General features: G+C 42.5%; 1 protein-coding gene across 1 annotated transcript; it reads left to right on the top strand.

Annotated features, from left to right (window-relative positions):
- On the top strand, positions 1–15,806 carry hs3st1l1 (heparan sulfate (glucosamine) 3-O-sulfotransferase 1-like1). Its single transcript, XM_085922254.1, has 2 exons — positions 1–236; positions 14,499–15,806. Exon 2 carries the CDS (start codon positions 14,673–14,675, stop codon positions 15,582–15,584), a length of 912 nt encoding a protein of 303 aa, XP_085778380.1. The 5' UTR covers positions 1–236; positions 14,499–14,672; the 3' UTR covers positions 15,585–15,806.
- The last annotated feature ends 945 nt before the right edge of the window (positions 15,807–16,751 follow it).

Consider the following 16,751-nt stretch of genomic DNA (forward strand, 5'->3'; position numbering starts at 1 on the left):
TGTCAGAAGGAGCAGCGGTAGGAGCCGACCCTCTTTCCAACTGCATTCGTCTACCAATCAGAGAAGCGACAGGAGAAAAGGACGTTTTAATTTGCGGTGGAGCGATCGTAGGCAAAAGTGCGCTCCATGCTGTGCCATGATCTCCATCCTTCCCTTTTCTCCTCCTCCTCCTCATCATCATCTTCCGTCGCTCCCGAAAGCAAAAAACGCCGAGACGCGCTGACATCCTCACCGAGGTAACCACTTTTTTTCCACACCTTTGTGTCTTTGTGAAATATACACTACGCGGGGTGCCTCGCGCGCGCGCACGCACGCAGGCACGCACGCAGGCACGCAGGCAGGCACGCACTTGCACAAAACAAGACCCGTCGGTTTATACTGTCGCTTATCGATACTCACAGGTGAGTCATTTCTCATTTAGGCGAAGAAGATAAAAAACATCTTCAATTACCGAAGCGATCAAGCCTTTGCTTATCTTAACGTTATGGCAATAAATCCCAAAGAGTTCACCTATTCAGTTCCTAATTAAAATGTCACAGCCAATAAATTAGCTGCTTATGATTCACAGTTGCACGCTGCCGTACAAGAGCAACTTAACAGTTGCAGTTGAAATGTTTTAGCTTGTTTGTGCACCTCGTTGTAAATGCCTATTGTACACTACTTGATATTTCAGGTGAAGTGACCTCGATGCACTCCTCCTGCAGCGTCCAGTCTCGGTCCAAGTTGTGAAATTGCAACAGCTTCTCGTTAACGTCATGAGAGTCGAGCGACCGCAGGCTGTGCAATTCACCTTTGATACTCTAAGCATGCCGATGTTGGGTGCCTCAGGAATAGAAGGAATTGGTCAAAGGTGCAAAGCCATTGTCTGACTGGAGCAGATGCTCTGATGGAACTCCACTGAAATACGGCGGCGGCGGACTTTATAAAAAGAACCTACAGGTAGATCCCGTATTCGATTTCGTGCTCGGTCCGAGCCCATCGCCTCGTGTTTAAGCACCTGAATGTTATTAACGTTCTGGCAATAACTGGGCTGCATTACGAGAGTTTCCGTTGGACACAGATTGACTTCAATCTCCAAATGAATCTCTTATCATGTATATTGGAAGGACGGCGAAAGCTCTGCTCTGATACTGGCTGACGTCTGATTTGTTTGGATTTCAAAAGATTTTGGAATGAATTGATAGCACAGTTGGACAAGCTGCCTCACAGTTGTGAGGATCTTGCTTTGATTTCCCCTAAGTGGAGTTTGCATCTTCTCCCCGTGTGGGGGGTTTTTCTTCGGTCTCCTGCCGTGCGCATTCCATGAAAGCATGCGTGCTCGATTAATTAGAAACTACAAATGGTCCTTTGGTAGGACGGTGGGTGAATGTTGTTTGTCTGTACGTGTAATCAGTGTGGCGTGCTTAGTTGAGATCGGCTCCACTTCGAGCTTGATGAAGACACGTACTATTGAAAATGAATAGAGTGCATCATGTGTATTATTCATATATCCAACTGTTGTCATCGTGAATGAACTGCAATATGAAGTCCCATTTGTCACAAAATAATGAACTATAAAGTTACAATCAAATGAACTTGCTTCTGTTTATTAGAAGACGGATAACTTTGGTTGTTTTCACTCTCCAAGTGTGCCCAATTTTGGGAAGAAATGATTTGGTCCTCCATTGCTTGTTGCTGTGTACAGTCACTTTGGTATGATGTCACGCTCGAGATGTCGCTCCACCCCCCCGCAGTAAAAACTGAAGCCGGATCAAGCTTTCCCGTCATATGGTGACGCGACGGACTCGACTCATCTCGATGTCACCTGGCAAAAATTTGAACAAGCCTTTTTGTTCAAAATGCCGGCAGTCTTGATGGATGTCTGGATTAAGATCTTAGGTGAGAGGATGTTACACTCCATAATGTGAGGGAGGAGAGCTTTATGTGGCAAGGCTATAAAGAGAAGAGGAGGTGATGAGAAAATCTCTTTCCTTTGAGTTATTTGTTGTTTATTTGATGGACTCCATCCAGTTGGCTCCCCTTCAGCAAAGCCAAAATATAGCAAAACCAAAACAACATGATTCCCTCCCTCGCAATGTGTTTTTTCTAATCGAGAGCAATTGAAAATTACAAGGAAGTGGAATTAATATTTGATGAAGCTTTGTTTGTTCAATTAAGGAATGAACACGATTAGCTGAGGCACACAGTGATATTTGTTTAAAATGTTAATTAATTCTTGAGCTTTTTTTTTCTCTGCATGCGAGTGTCTGAGGCGTGTTGGTTTATTCATCAAGGAGGGGAAAAAGATTTCTCATGAAAGAACAACAAGGGGCCTTTTTGCTCAACACTGAATGATTCCGTTTCCAGGCTTTGACTTCATTGAGAAATCCTGCTGACCTTTCAATTGATCTTGGCTTTGGATGTGTGATAAAATACTGTAGGATTTTAAATGTTTGTATACCTTGATAGCAACTTGATGATCCCCCCCCCACCTATTAGCTGAACCCTAATCATTAGAATAATATTCAATCTCTTGAGTAGTGGATCATATCAATTACATCCCTGCACTGTTTTGCGCTTTTAGCAGGTTGATAGATTTGAAAAAAAAAAGAAAAAAAAAAAGGATGTTTACAGATCTACTGGCATTATAAGCAGTCTGAGTTCTCCACAGAATTGTATCGTATGGTACAATTAAGACACAAGCCAGTGACTATTGGAGTTGTAAAATCCTATCTTGGTCACTGTTTGATCATTTGCCATCACCACAACTGGGCCAATGAGAGAAACGCCATGAATATGAGCTTGTCGCTGTGAATAATGTGGGTCAAAGAAGACTGGCTGAACATGAGTATTAAAATAGAATAGTAAATAAAGAGTAGAAGAACAAAGGGTTGGAACTAGTGGGACTAGGAACTAGTGGGATACTGAGTGGAAGAAGACTTTAGCCTGGGGAAAACCTGTAAACAAAACAAGTTCAAAAGCTTCCAGCTGCTTGGTGGGCATTCTTTGAAATTGAGGTGATTTAAAAAAAAAAAAAAATGCTGTACTTAAAATACAGACCTAAAGTCTACGTTTTTAATATGCTCTTAACAATAACTGGCTCAAAATGAAACAATAAATTTCACTCTGCTGTTTTCTTGAAATAACAGCATTCTTATTACAACTCGTAAATTTGAAGTCGGTCGCAGCAGAACATTGCTGCAGGCATTGCATTGTACATAGTGTTGACACAATGATGATGCCAGTGTTTGCTGGGAAATTGTCATTCATCTGCTCCTATTAGTAGAAGACTTTTAGTTTCATTTCCATCACCATGACACATTTGCCTAAAAACACAGAAAGCTCTTGAAGTGGCCCATAACACTTTGACATGTAAAGTGTATTATAGATCAAATGTATTGTAAAACATCCGTGTACAAAGTGTACATGTATTGAGGAACTGCAGGCATGTTGCATGTTTGTGCACGCTTTGCCTAAATTTGAGTGTCACAATGATGGTTTTGCATCAGCGCCTACTTTGCACGACCGCGCCAGCTGCAATTCATTCTCGTCTCCCGAGTACGAGGTGGCGAAAATCTCCAGACTTCTTGTTTAACGCGAGTTATCCGCTGTCTTGAGCTTAATGACTGACTGACCGGAGCTAATTATAGCTCAGTTTGTCTGAAAGCTGCAGGATTTATTTTATTAGTCTTTGAGCCTGCAGCTTGCTGTGTGTATAATTTCAGCATTGAGCAGCAGCAGCAGCAGCAGAGTGACTTCTTGAATGAGCTTGTTGACAACCCTGATGCTATTTCCCACAATGCAAGGTGCGATTGCGGAGTGTGTTCTAAATGGTCATGTTCTCCATTCTCCATCCCGCCTCCCTCGACTCATCGCTGATCGCATTTAACATCAGCCTTGTGGGGGGAAATTAGAGGATTAGCAGCAACTGCAGACTTATTCCCTATGTATCTTCCAGGCTTCCAAATCCAGTGCAAGCTATTGTTATTTTAAGTAGCTTGGCAATCGAGTGTGGAGGCAGGCTCTAATTGTTCCTGGGAGTGGAAAGAAGCTTGCCATTCGGAGCCACGTACCTCTCCTGCTATTTATGCCCCACCAAGATGTGAAAGTGTGCATCTGAAGGAAGCCGACTGCCAGGACCTCTCACTCCGATACTCGCTTCATACATAATAAATAAGTCACTGTAAGTTACAGTACAGCGCTATAACTAGGCTAATGCTGAGATTTGCATATTTGTGCTGAATTCCATAATTCATGAGAGTGCAGCAGGCGGAAATGTGTGGCGCTAAGACCTTTGTCCATATGCTGCACATCAGTTACAGTCTGGCATCCGCCATGTGCCGCATCAAAAGCAGGATTGGCGCTGTCGCACGCTCTTTTTTGGGTGGTGCGTCTTCATCAACAAAAGCCTCAGCTCACACTTTAGGGCACATTCCGACTGACTCCATATGTGACTATTCAGAAAATAGAAACGCACGCACTCAGAAACTCTACCCAAGTGAAACATCCTAAAAATAAACAATAGCGCAAACGTGCGTGAGGCCATCTTTTTACACTCCGGTACAGGTTTAAATCAAGCCTCATCATCGTCTGATGATGGATGAGGATGTTTATTCATTTGCTTTGTTGGCCACCTGTCTGCGGCTTTCCATGTCCGACCTGTGTCATATTTGGTAGATAAATGGTGGCTGTCTCTTCCAGGGGGAGATCGCGACCCTGTCTAGAGGAGAGGAGAGATTTGTTTTGATTCAGATGCCCCTCCAAGGCCAAGCTGTAAATACTGCTTGCGACTGCGTGGGTGGCCGCGTGCACTTTCACAAAGCCGAGAAAAGCAGATCATGAGGATGAGGATGAGATTCAAGTTGGTGAAATGCGCTGGTGACGACAGTAATAAATTCACTTTGCTTTCATTTTTGTAAATGAATCTTTGAGATTACTTTTTGGAGCTACAAAGTGACGTTTTGTTCGGGACAGTACGTAATTGCATATTAAAAAGAGCTCCTCCATCGTTTATTAGGCAGGAGGTTAGAGAAGCATGTGTACATACAGTATATAGTTTAAAAAAAAAAAAATCAACTTGTGCCAGGTGCTAAAATTGCTCTGTTTAGGCAGTGGCAGTGTTGGGAGCTCTCCGTTGTCCTGAAGACGAGTCTTTGTCTTCTTTGGCCAGATGATGCCCTCCCTAGTTTCCACCTCAAACCTGGAATTAATTTTTTAAACATTTTCAAACAATTTTTGACCATAGACAGGCCTTGTCTCAGAGGAAGAACTAAAGTTAAATGCTTGTGTTTCTATTAGAACCTTTCAAGCTTGTGATTGTCACTTTTCCATCTGGTAACCATATTATACAATGATGACTGTCTCCAAAAAAATGCATGTTGCAGATATTTTGGGGATACAGAGCCTCTGGCCATGACAAAATGTTGAAAAAAATCCACAAAAATAATCTAAGACACAAAAAAGTCAAAGTGAAACGTTTTTTTTTCGCAATAACATTATAAGGGATCATGGAATAAGCACAGACGTTGGTATTGCCATTTTAAACTCCAGTCTGGAATCCCAAACATATTGGCACTCTCACGTTAATCTCGTAATCGTGCTGTTTCTGTGAATCAACACTGTGTGGCTGTTCACCACATTTAGCGTTGCTAATAATGAGCTGTGGTAATTCTTCTCAATCTTTAATTTTAATCCTCGTAGCTATATTGTTTGTACACTATACTTTTTGCATGCAAGCAAGCCGTAGTAATAATATTGCACTCCACCTCCATCAAAGAAGTGAACACGGCAATTATGAAACATTAGTAGCACACTGGAACATTGTGCGGCTTTCTGGGCCCCGTGGCACAAATGGGGCATTTTCATGCCATTTTCAAGGGCAACATGAATCTGAGCCAGCCAATATAGCTAGTTATCCTTGGGTTACAAACACTTCATTTGCTGCTGCTGCTTCGTGAATAAATGTGATAGCATAAAGCAATTTGACGATCAAATCAATTAAAATCATCATTCAGCACATCTGCCTTTGCCGTGCCAGCCTACTGCACTTTTGGAATTTTGCAGCAGCTTTGATCGCAGTGCTTTGATAAGCAGCTTGCAAAGTACTTCTCCAATTTACAGTAGAGTAATGTCAAAGCAGTTTGGGCTCACGTTTAGTGCTTAATGAGCTACGATAAGATTACATGGTCCAAGGTGTGATCTACTTTGGAGGTCTGGAGCAAAGACAGGATTTGGGATGGTTTTTGATGTCACCAAGTACCACTATTTCTGCGCTTCCGGTGAGAACCGCTCGGTTTTTGTCATTTCAAAACACACTAATCAATCAACAAATCAAAGTTGTGCTAACTTTGTCTGTCTCAAAGATGAAAAGATTCGGAGATCGAAGCTGAGTTGGAACTGCAAACCTTGTTTTAATTCAAAGATGCGAGCGCATCCGATCGATCCCATCGTTCCACTTTGACATATATGGAGTCATCTTTTATTTGGAGAGCTATTTATTTTATGTTTTGAGTTTGACTTGCAAGTACAACAGCTACGCTGGCCTATGATTCAATGCAAGTCACTCTGCAAAAGTTCAGAGTCCTTGCAAAGTCATTGGCCAGTAAATGACACAATGATCTCCCGAGTTGGAGTTAAACAAGGAGAAGCGACTTATTAATGTCTGATTACTCCTTAATAAAGTCATCTAAACAATGACAAGCACTCACTTCCGCAGGTCATTTATGGCTCTTTTCAAAATGTGGACAGCAATTACTGCCATCCTTTTGCCACTCAAGTATGTTGCATGAAAAGACGAAAAACACCGAGCTGTCTTCATTATCGCATTTCAGTTTTCAGCAATCATTCCAATGCACCTTTGTGTTTTTTCAATTTACAAGTAGGATTACAAAGGTTCATCATCAATCTTCAGCTCATCTTTGTCTAATGCTGATGGAGCCTGATGAGTGTTGGGATAGAGATCAAATCAGCCAAAGCCAAAACAAGTCCTGTCTAAATGAATGTTGCTTCATTTGGCAAGAGGATTACCTTGTAAACTCCTTCCTTCATTTTCTATCCACTTTTCTATCCACTTTAGACAATGTTGCAACAATATACAGCAACATTTGTATCAACTTTGCTGCACCATTAGAGCAGCAAAGTTGATACTTTATATACAGTCTTCATTATGCTCCCTTTTTTTTTTTTTTTAAATATACAGAGCCTCCTCCCCTATGTGGGGAAAAATGTAATTAAATTGCTCATTTTCTCACACGGTATGCATAAGATCAATGTTCAGATAACAACCTTGTTCAATTAAAGCTGAGCTGGTCTCAGCCATCACTGCTTGCATTAGCTGTGTTTTACAATGGGACCAAAAGCTCCATTTCCATTACATTTATGCAATACAATCAAAGTTAAAGGAATCATCTGGCCGAGATGGTTCACTTTTATGATTCTAACCATCTCAAAATTGGAGTTAGCTTGTATTTTTAATTTCGGAGAAATCAGTAGATGACAAACGACCTTGAAACCTTTCAAGGAGGTCACCCAATTGTATTTCTATGAGCCAATATTTGGGTCGAAAAACGCGAACCGATCATTCACTGCACGCGGTCATACCGTACATGCAGTTCAACCGACCAAATGACCTACTTGGCCGTGAACCGATCATTTTGCTTGCCCCAAAATGTATCTCCAAAGCTTTCATGGCAGCCCAACAAGCAATATCCTATCGGTGATCTGCTTTATTTCCCCCTTAGACCCTTGACGCCTGGCTCGCAAACTTCTCTAATTAAGAATTCTTCTTCAGCAAATTCAACCATGAAACGTGGGGCGATAAAAGGACTTATTGGACCTGCGACCTCCTTTGCCTCTTATCTCCCATAAACACGTTGGTTGCTTTTACAAGGCCGTGGAGGCAGAGGAGGAGTGACTGATGACATATTCATGAAGAAGCAAGCGTGCAAGCAAAAAGTTTGGCATTGGCTTCATGCATCATTTGGACACCCAAATCATCCATTGTACTATCTTGTTTCTTTTGGGGAGAAATAATGCTACACCCTCATTAGCCTTACGTAGGCTGAGATAATAGCTCGCGGGTTGAGCATCAGGTCTGCACAGATGATTCTCTTTCTGTTATGAAAGTCACCCTGCTGAAATGGCACAATGTTTTATTCCCTCTGTCTCCTCAACCTGATTCTGTCACATAGTGAGGATGGCAGATGTTCAGATATTGCCATTACTTTCCAGACAGTTAAGATATTACAATTGTACAGTGGGATTACTTTCAAAGCTGCCTGAGGTACGCTGAGGCAGGCAGATAGTTCCTTTTTCCTCCGGTACAGAACTCCGAAGCTTGGTAAAAGTCCTCCCCTGGTGGCTATGGTTGAGTGCTTCTTTTTCTCAGGCCAAACACTTGTGCCTCAAGATCAGGGACATGAACATGTTCCCTGATTTACCAAGCATCCGATCGCAATGTTCTGGTGCTCCAACTTTATCTCAAGTAACAAATATCTTGTGACATTTTACACATCTGGGTATTGGAAGATAATTCCTCACTGCCGTAGCTTTGGGCCAATTAAAAGCTTTGGATTTGAACGTGACGAGTACGAGTAATATCGGGGAAAAAAAAAAAATCATATCAGGTTATCTTTCACTTGACTTGTTTTCTTGGTGGAGAAATGTCCCCCGTTTTTACAATGAAGATCGTGTGGTTGTTGAAGCTGTATTGAAACATGCTGATTTCTTGGTGGGTACCCAGATAGTGAATTTGAGACTCCCAAGGCATTTGTCACCAGAGCGCAAGGTAAGAAATGGAGCAAGAGATTGTTATCCTAGACAAACACTTTGCTAAGATCTTATTTGCCAGGCCAGTAGGAAATTGCAAGCTACTCTAAGTCAAGCATGGAGATAAGTGATTTGACTCCCCTGTAAGGTGTTTTCCATCTATATTCAGCCGGGCATCATTTATGCTGCTGTTGATTTAGAGTACAATTTATCAGGATTACCTCCAAAGCATATCGTTATCACGCAGAGCGACTTTTCCACCTGATTTTTGTTGAATAGCAGCACGCAGCAACTTAAATGACCTATGCAAATGAGGTAAAAGGCCATCTTTCAAAGAAATGTGACAGTTCAGTTACCAAGCAGATATCGAAATATTCCAAATTCAAGAATCTGGTTTGAACGGGTGTGTTATCTGTCGTTGCGGCTCTCTGCTCACCATCACGACCGAGCGTGCTTTGCACTGCATCTTCCATGAAGTATATTTCCCAAACACATGCGAGCCATTCCCTGCTGCAGGATGACTGTGTGTGTGCGTGTGTGTGTGTGTGTTTTACGCCGATGCATGCAAAAACAGAAAATGAGCTCCAAGTTGAACATAGCATTACGTGGCTCCTTGCAGCGCAGTGTTGGATCACATCAGTGCTTGGCAGCCCACAGCACATATTTGTGATAGCAGGAAAACACTGGCGGATGGCTGATATGTGCCTTCCAATGGGAATTTTGGGGTGCCAAAGCCAGCCAGGCTTTCCAACTTGATGTTGTTGAAATTAAAATAAACAAGATATAGTCAAGTTCAAACGTATAGTTTGAGGGGGTTTGTCTACAAAAGAAAGCAAGAATGAAGGAACAAAGAATGGATGGATGGAATTAAAATGTGGATTTAAGAAGTGTTTGGAAAAAAAACAAAATCGTTTGCCAATACCTACGAGCATTGTGTCAATTCTGTGAGCTCCTACTGCCTACATGATAATTAGTCCCTAACAATTAGTAATTGACAGTTGATTGAATTGATCATTCATGTGCACTTTCTTTCAAGCGAATATAAGAATAGCTCCCAATACACATCGCTACTTTTGCCGCTCAGTATTAATGAGGCTGAAAATAATCATTTTGGTGTGAAAACACACCCAACACACACACACGCACGCACACGTAGGTTGAGTCTATTTCATGATTGATAAAGCTATTTGATTCTCTGCTTCTTTTACAATAGATTAAAAGGCAATTCTTTTACTTGAGAGCAGGAAAGGCGTTGTTAGAATATCTTTAATCTGGCCCAGAGAAATTAGTTGTGCATTATTTACGTGAAGAGGCCACCGATTCCGATCGCATTGTAGGGGAAAGCTTTACCAGATGCAGCAAGCTCACTGATGATTGGATACCTTCTTGTAATGTCTGTCCTAGGTTATGACCAATGCTGACACACAATTCTGGGCGAGGTAGCTTGAGAAGCAATGTATGTTTGAAACCTCGTCGTATGAATTGACTGATATGTTAAGGAGGCAGAAGGCATCAGCACCCGCGCTCTGCACTCGTGCAGCGGGTCGACAGACTGATAATTGGAAGTGACAGTGTTCCGAGTGAAACCACTTTGCGGGAAGAAAGTGCTGAAAAGGCTGTCGTACTGTGAAGGTTTAATTCAGTGTTTAGCAGATCACAGATAAAATGCTAGAATTACTTTGCGGGGGTCACACGTGTCTCTACAAGCAAATGACACATTACTTGCTCTTTCAATTCATAACAAAGTCCTCTTCTCACGTGAAGATGCAGATCACCTTATTGTATATAGACTGAGGACACAACATTTGGATTTTTCTTTTTTTTTTTTTTACTCCTTCCTCTTACGAAAGTGTGATACTCGTCCAGCAGGTGGCTCTGGAGGAGAGTACATGGATTGAATATGTCTCATGTAGAAAGAATGTCTAGAAAACATGATAAATTATTTGATGCTCTCTCCTAGATCTGTCCTTGTCAGCAAATCAATTTGTTTTCTGCATATGCGCTATGGTCACCCTAAATGTTTTCCCCTTTTTGAACCAAACAACAACAAAATATTGGGCTTCGCTTCTAGTTTTCTCAAACGCTTAGTGATTGAATGTGGCAATTGGCTTGAAATGTCTCTAATAATAGTAAATAGTTCAGATGGGTTGAACACACCCATTAATCCTTCACTGCGTGGCAGGGCTTTTAGCAAAGCTGCTATCGTGGAGGGAGGTCAAGGTGTTGCCTTGAAACATTCAAATGGATGTGTGCATTTGGGCTGTCAGTGAGGACCACATTTCAATTCAGATCTGTTTGTTTGTCTTTTTTCAAACCGGTGCTACAAAATCGATGACATTGTATACCCAAGGATGTTATTACTATAAGGAAGAATAGATTATGTTGCGTCTACACATTCCCATAAATTACTGGTGGACAAAGAATTCTAGAGGGGGAGCTAAAATGCAAAGGTCCCCATTGTCTTGTGCGGAAAAAGCTCATATTGGGTCAGCCAGTGAATCAGGATGCCCGAGATAGAGCATCTTAACCTTAAATTCACAATAATCAATCATTGTAAGGTTCACGAGAGCAAAAATGATCTCTTTGTTGTCGTAATTATTTTGTACTCACGCTCTTAATGAGCGGCCATTAATGAAACAAGGCTGCGCTGTACAATGCCTGCTGTTTGCCACATTTGATGGCCGAATATGAAAGAGAGTTTGTTCCAAAGATGTATAGAGCCTGCTGTTTGGGTTAATTAGAGGAAATCTACCCCCTGCGACGCAGTAAACCTGCGGAGCCGTCCTCTTATGTCTTTTGCCGTATAATGAATGGACTGTCCTTTTGCTCTGATGGCAGGCGACTTTTTAAAGCCTTCATAAAAATGAGCCGATACTGCTCTGCTGAGATACTATTAGTTGGAATTGGGATATCGAATTTTCAATCATATTCCGGGTATCACAAATAAAATTGAATTCAGGGATCTCCAATGGGGTCAGGTTCATCGATATCATTCAAATTGATAGATTGTTTGAAAAGTGCATTTCACAATTGAGCACATTGTTTTGCGTACTGCATCATAACGTGAAAGTAGAAGTCGCTGCATTCCGTATGCAAGTTATGCAAACTACATTTTCAATACTAGACATCAAAAGTGAGCATAGTTATCTCAGTAATGGTACCATTTGATTTCCTTTTTCATGAATGTAACTCTTTTATCGGATCTCGTTAGATGGCGCAGCGACGTGAAATTGTGTCATTTGCATGTTTATTGTAGATTGTGTATTGAGTCCTCGGGGGTGAATGGAAAACACATTTGATCGTCAAGCAATTTCTCCTATATTATGCCTTGTGCGCTGTAAATTGTGCACACTGACCACAGAGGCTTTGCAATCTCTTCTTATGTAACAATCATATCTACACTTTGATCAACGGCCGTATAAAAAAAATAGCATTAAAAAAGATTTTTTAAAAGATAATGAAATCAAGTTATATAGAATATAAAAGCTAGCAGGAGACAATAACACACATAAAACGCATCTGTTAAAGTTACTGTGCAGACTCAAAGGTGATTTAATAAAAGCCAGTGGTAAACAAAGAAATTAGAAGCTGAAAATTGCAGCACTTCTGCAGTTCTCTGGTGGTTTATTCTCAATATGTTGGGCATAAAAACGGAAAAGTGCTTTGTAACAATGAGTCCCAGGGGGATTTTGCAGTCTAGAATGTTCATTTCTGTAGACTACAGCTATATTTCCACCTTTATACCTATGCCATTTATGTACCAACACTGACATTGATAGTGTTAAGCCAGCCCTTGAAGCAATTTGAACACAAATGCTTGAGCAACACAAGTCGACAGACAACATCAAATAACCCACAGTCATATATTATTCATTCTCTGTAATTGACAACTAACATTGCTGTATATTCTCACGTGTGTAGAAAGAGCAAACTTGGTTCAGTGATCTGCCAGACAGTATATCTGTCAACAGCTATGTAAGAAGCTGGAAGGGATATGCATCGAGAGCTGATTAAAGCAATAAGAGACATTGTAGTGTGAAACAATAACTCCTTCCAGGTGGTGGTGTTCCGTGAGCCGACTCCGATTGGATGGGACGGGGAGCTTGTAAAGCTGCTGAGCTGTTAGCATTGGATTTGGCAGCTCTTGGCCATGGAATGGCTGACAGGCAGAAGCAGAAGCGGGAGCAGGAGCGCCTGTCACAGCATATAAAGGCCTCCCACTGCTTCTGTAGGGTGCGTTGGCTCTCTCTAGTCCACCTGTTGGGGCTAGGCCTACACCGAAAAAAAAAAGGCCGCTGTTGGCGTTGTACGACAGGCCAAAATACGATGCGTGATAGAATTGAATTTGCAAACACTATCGATGTAGAAATGTTGCACACATTTCCAGATTCTTTTGTCACGATCAAATAATCACTGATGGCGTAGTGGTTCGTTTACAGGAGTTGGGACAGTTGGCACGGTTGCAAAATGAGGTTAGGTCCATTAAAAAGTCTGTACAAAAGTGGAGATGTTATTATAGAATGAGCTGTTCAGTGCATGGATGGATAGACAACACACACACTCACACACGTGCACACGCACACAAGGAAAGTTTAACGGTTTCAAAATTAAACCACCTTTTTGAATGCATTCAAGTTTTAAACTGCATTTAAAATTGACATGATATTTTATGATCTCCCGAGGCTTTCTCGGAAATCATTTTTATGCTCTTGACGTACGTGACAGAAAGAGGCTGTTGTCATTTGAACAATTTACATCTCGTTTGAACTGACAATTCTTTTTTGATCCTAACTGCTGCACCAACGACTCTCCTCAATAGTACATATATTGGAGGTAGAACTAACTATCAGATGTGCAGATGTTTCTAAAAATCAGTTCCCATGCAAGCAGTATCTTTGTTTGTGAAGATGACCTTACGAGGTTTTTTGTTTTGACTGGCACTGTTAGGCCCGGCTTGTTTTTCTCAAGAAGCTCTTAAGGAATGGATTTGAAATGATATCTGTTTTTTTTTTTTCTTCTTCCCTAAGCAAAGAAAGATGTTTTACTAAAGCGAGAAAACATGATATTTTATCAGATGTACGTTCTTATCAAGGTAGGTTCACAAAATAAATTTAAAAAAAAGATAAAAAAAAGCGATTCCATTCTTTGACTTTGCCATGGCTTATATGGTCGAATAATTAACCCGATTTAATGGCAGACGACAAAAGCCGATTGCGCTGGCTTCTATTGATCTTTCTTGCCATTTATAGGAAATCAAAGTCTCCTACAAGTGGGAACTCATCTGATTTCCTGCGCTAAATGTGTCTTTGTGTGTCTCAGCATCATTGATATGAAGGCAATCCGGCAGCATGTGTATTGATTGGAGTATTGATTCAGGCCTGGTAAAGAAAGACAAAGCACTCAGCAGGCCTTCAGCCTTTCTCGCATACTCCGGCGATGTCGCCTAACGAGCCGCATTGTTGGACATTTTTCAGCCCGAGAAATTACATCGTCAATAGAAAATGGCTTGATACAGTGAGAAGGCGAATAAGATTGGATGAAAGATGATAATGATGATGAAGGAGGCTCAGAGAAAGATGAATAGATAGCATCCTTCCAGGAGATATGGATTGTATTTGGGGCTGAATTGCAGGATTTTCAGGCCAATGAAGAAATTGCCACTTCCACATAAGACAGACATTCATCCCGCAGCAGCCAGCATTTCATGTCAAACCTAAAAGCTCTTCTTCTTTTTTTTTTGTGTTACTCTACAGATGTGCTGTGGATCGCCTACAATTCCTTCTCCCGCTGTTCAGAATCCATGGCTGATAAAACCTGCACTTTCCGCTGCTCTTGTTAGCGCCGAGCCCAGAGAGACAGATCTGCTTTACAGCTAAATCCCAACTTTGTGTTCTCCACCATTATTTTCCACTCTCCCGTCAATCACCATGGTGCGCTTCCTGGCATCCGCCTTCCTTTTGGTTCTCCAAACGTATGCTGCCCCACCTCAGGCGGCTTTTAGCTTGAACAGAATAGATCTTACCGACGACGACGGAGACGTGGCCTCGTCTCCTCCGCCGGGGACTAGCAAAAGAGCCCCGCATAGCATTATAATCGGGGTACGCAAAGGAGGTACGAGAGCCCTGCTGGAAATGCTCGACATCCATCCCGAGGTGGCCGCGGCGGCGACCGAGGTGCATTTCTTCGACTGGGACGAGAACTACGCCAAAGGCTTAGAGTGGTACCGTGAGCTGATGCCCTACTCCTACCCGCACCAGATAACGATGGAGAAGACCCCGGGATACTTCACGTCCACTCTGGCGCCCCAACGCATCTGCACGATGAACTCGTCCATGAAGCTGCTCCTGATCCTCCGCGACCCGGCCGAGCGGGTGGTCTCGGACTACACCCAGGTGTACTTCAACCGTCTGGAGAACCACAAACCGGTGCAGGCCATCGAGAACCTTCTGGTGCGAAACGGGGCCCTGAACACCCGCTACAAGGCCATTCAGAGGAGCCTGTACGATATTCACATGCGCAATTGGCTGGACCATTTCCCTCTGGAACAGATTCATATCGTGGATGGGGATTTGCTTATTCGCGACCCCTTGCCGGAGCTTCAAAAAGTGGAGCGCTTCCTCAACTTGCCTCCCAGGATAGTGGCCTCCAACTTCTACTTCAATCAGACGAAGGGATTTTACTGCATTCGAAGCGACGGTCGAGAGCGATGTCTGCACGAGTCCAAGGGCCGCCCGCACCCCGTGGTCAACGGTACTGTTCTCCAACAACTTCGTTCTTACCTGCAGGAGCACAACAGAACCTTCTTTCGGCTGGTGAAGCGCACCTTCAATTGGCAATAATCAAGCACCGCTGCATAAATAGTACTCAAAGGAGGCAGGCGGAAGGTCCTAATGAGGCCTCAAGCACTTTACGGAACTGACATTGAAAGCCTCTCCTCCATTTCTAGATTTGTCTTCTCTCCTTTCGGCTGACTGGTTATGAACTGCTTTTACACAATAAGGCAAAATGGAAAAACAGCTGCCAGCACACACCCACACTAAGTGATCAAATGAACTTGATGAACTCTGTCTTGTTTGATATCTTGATAATAAATTGTTCTTTGAAATCTTTCCGGCATGCCGGTGTGGTTTGTTATTTGGCCTTCTGTTTGAGCCGAGGTGTTGTGGAAAGTCGACGTTAATGCATGGAAACGGGTCCCTTGGAGCACAGCTGTTCAAGTACAGCTGGAGAAGTACTCCAATGACGCTGAAGGACCGTCCTTAGATTTTTTGGGGGCGGCTTGCCCGGAAATGCCCCAAGCCACGGTATTGTCTGTGTGTTCCATTGGAGTTGATGGCAGGAGACAGAGCAAACCTCGCTAAGAGAATTCTCCCTCTTGCTCAGCAGGGGGCACTTGCATACCAGATGAAAATGTAGTCCAAGCACTGTACACTTTCCTTTTTTGGGATGGTCTTCCCTGGTATGTATACCGCAAAAACGCAATTCCTCCCATCACCTTTCATTCCCTTGCGAGTAGCTCATCAAGTATTCACAAAAGTGGCACCGTTGCTCGCACGTTCCCTTTTGTAGCGGCTCAGACTGGGCAACTTTGGAGACTAACTATTCTTCGCACGCTTCGGGACAGAGACACTGAACTTTAAGATCAGTTATTTGGAGAGCCCAATGCAATTGATTGAGTCTCTTGTCACTGCATGTCTCTGATAAATGCCTATCTGAAGTGTAATTAAAGTTTGGAGGGGTGAGCCGGAGCAATCTGCACTAGATGTTTTTGCTGCTCTTGTCATTCTCACAAGCTCTAATGATCTGCCTGGATTGTGATTGATGAAGCACTTCATCAAATCAAAGTGCAAGGAACACGCGCTGCTTGCTAAACAGAAGAGAATCTTCAGGAAGGCTGGATTGATGGACGTGCACCAAACATTGCTTTACGTTATGATCCCATCTCTGTTTTGTCCTCCTTTGTGATGAACAAATAATTCATTTGTTTGTTGCTCTTTGTTGCATGG

The sequence above is a fragment of the Syngnathus leptorhynchus genome, chromosome 10, assembly GCF_054491065.1.
Source record: "Syngnathus leptorhynchus isolate UIUO chromosome 10, UIUO_Slep, whole genome shotgun sequence".
Taxonomy (NCBI): Eukaryota; Metazoa; Chordata; class Actinopteri; order Syngnathiformes; family Syngnathidae; genus Syngnathus; species Syngnathus leptorhynchus.

Excerpts from the sequence above, each read along its gene's own strand:
- hs3st1l1 (XM_085922254.1), top strand. The coding sequence starts at position 14,673 with ATGGTGCGCTTCCTGGCATCCGCCTTCCTTTTGGTTCTCCAAACGTAT.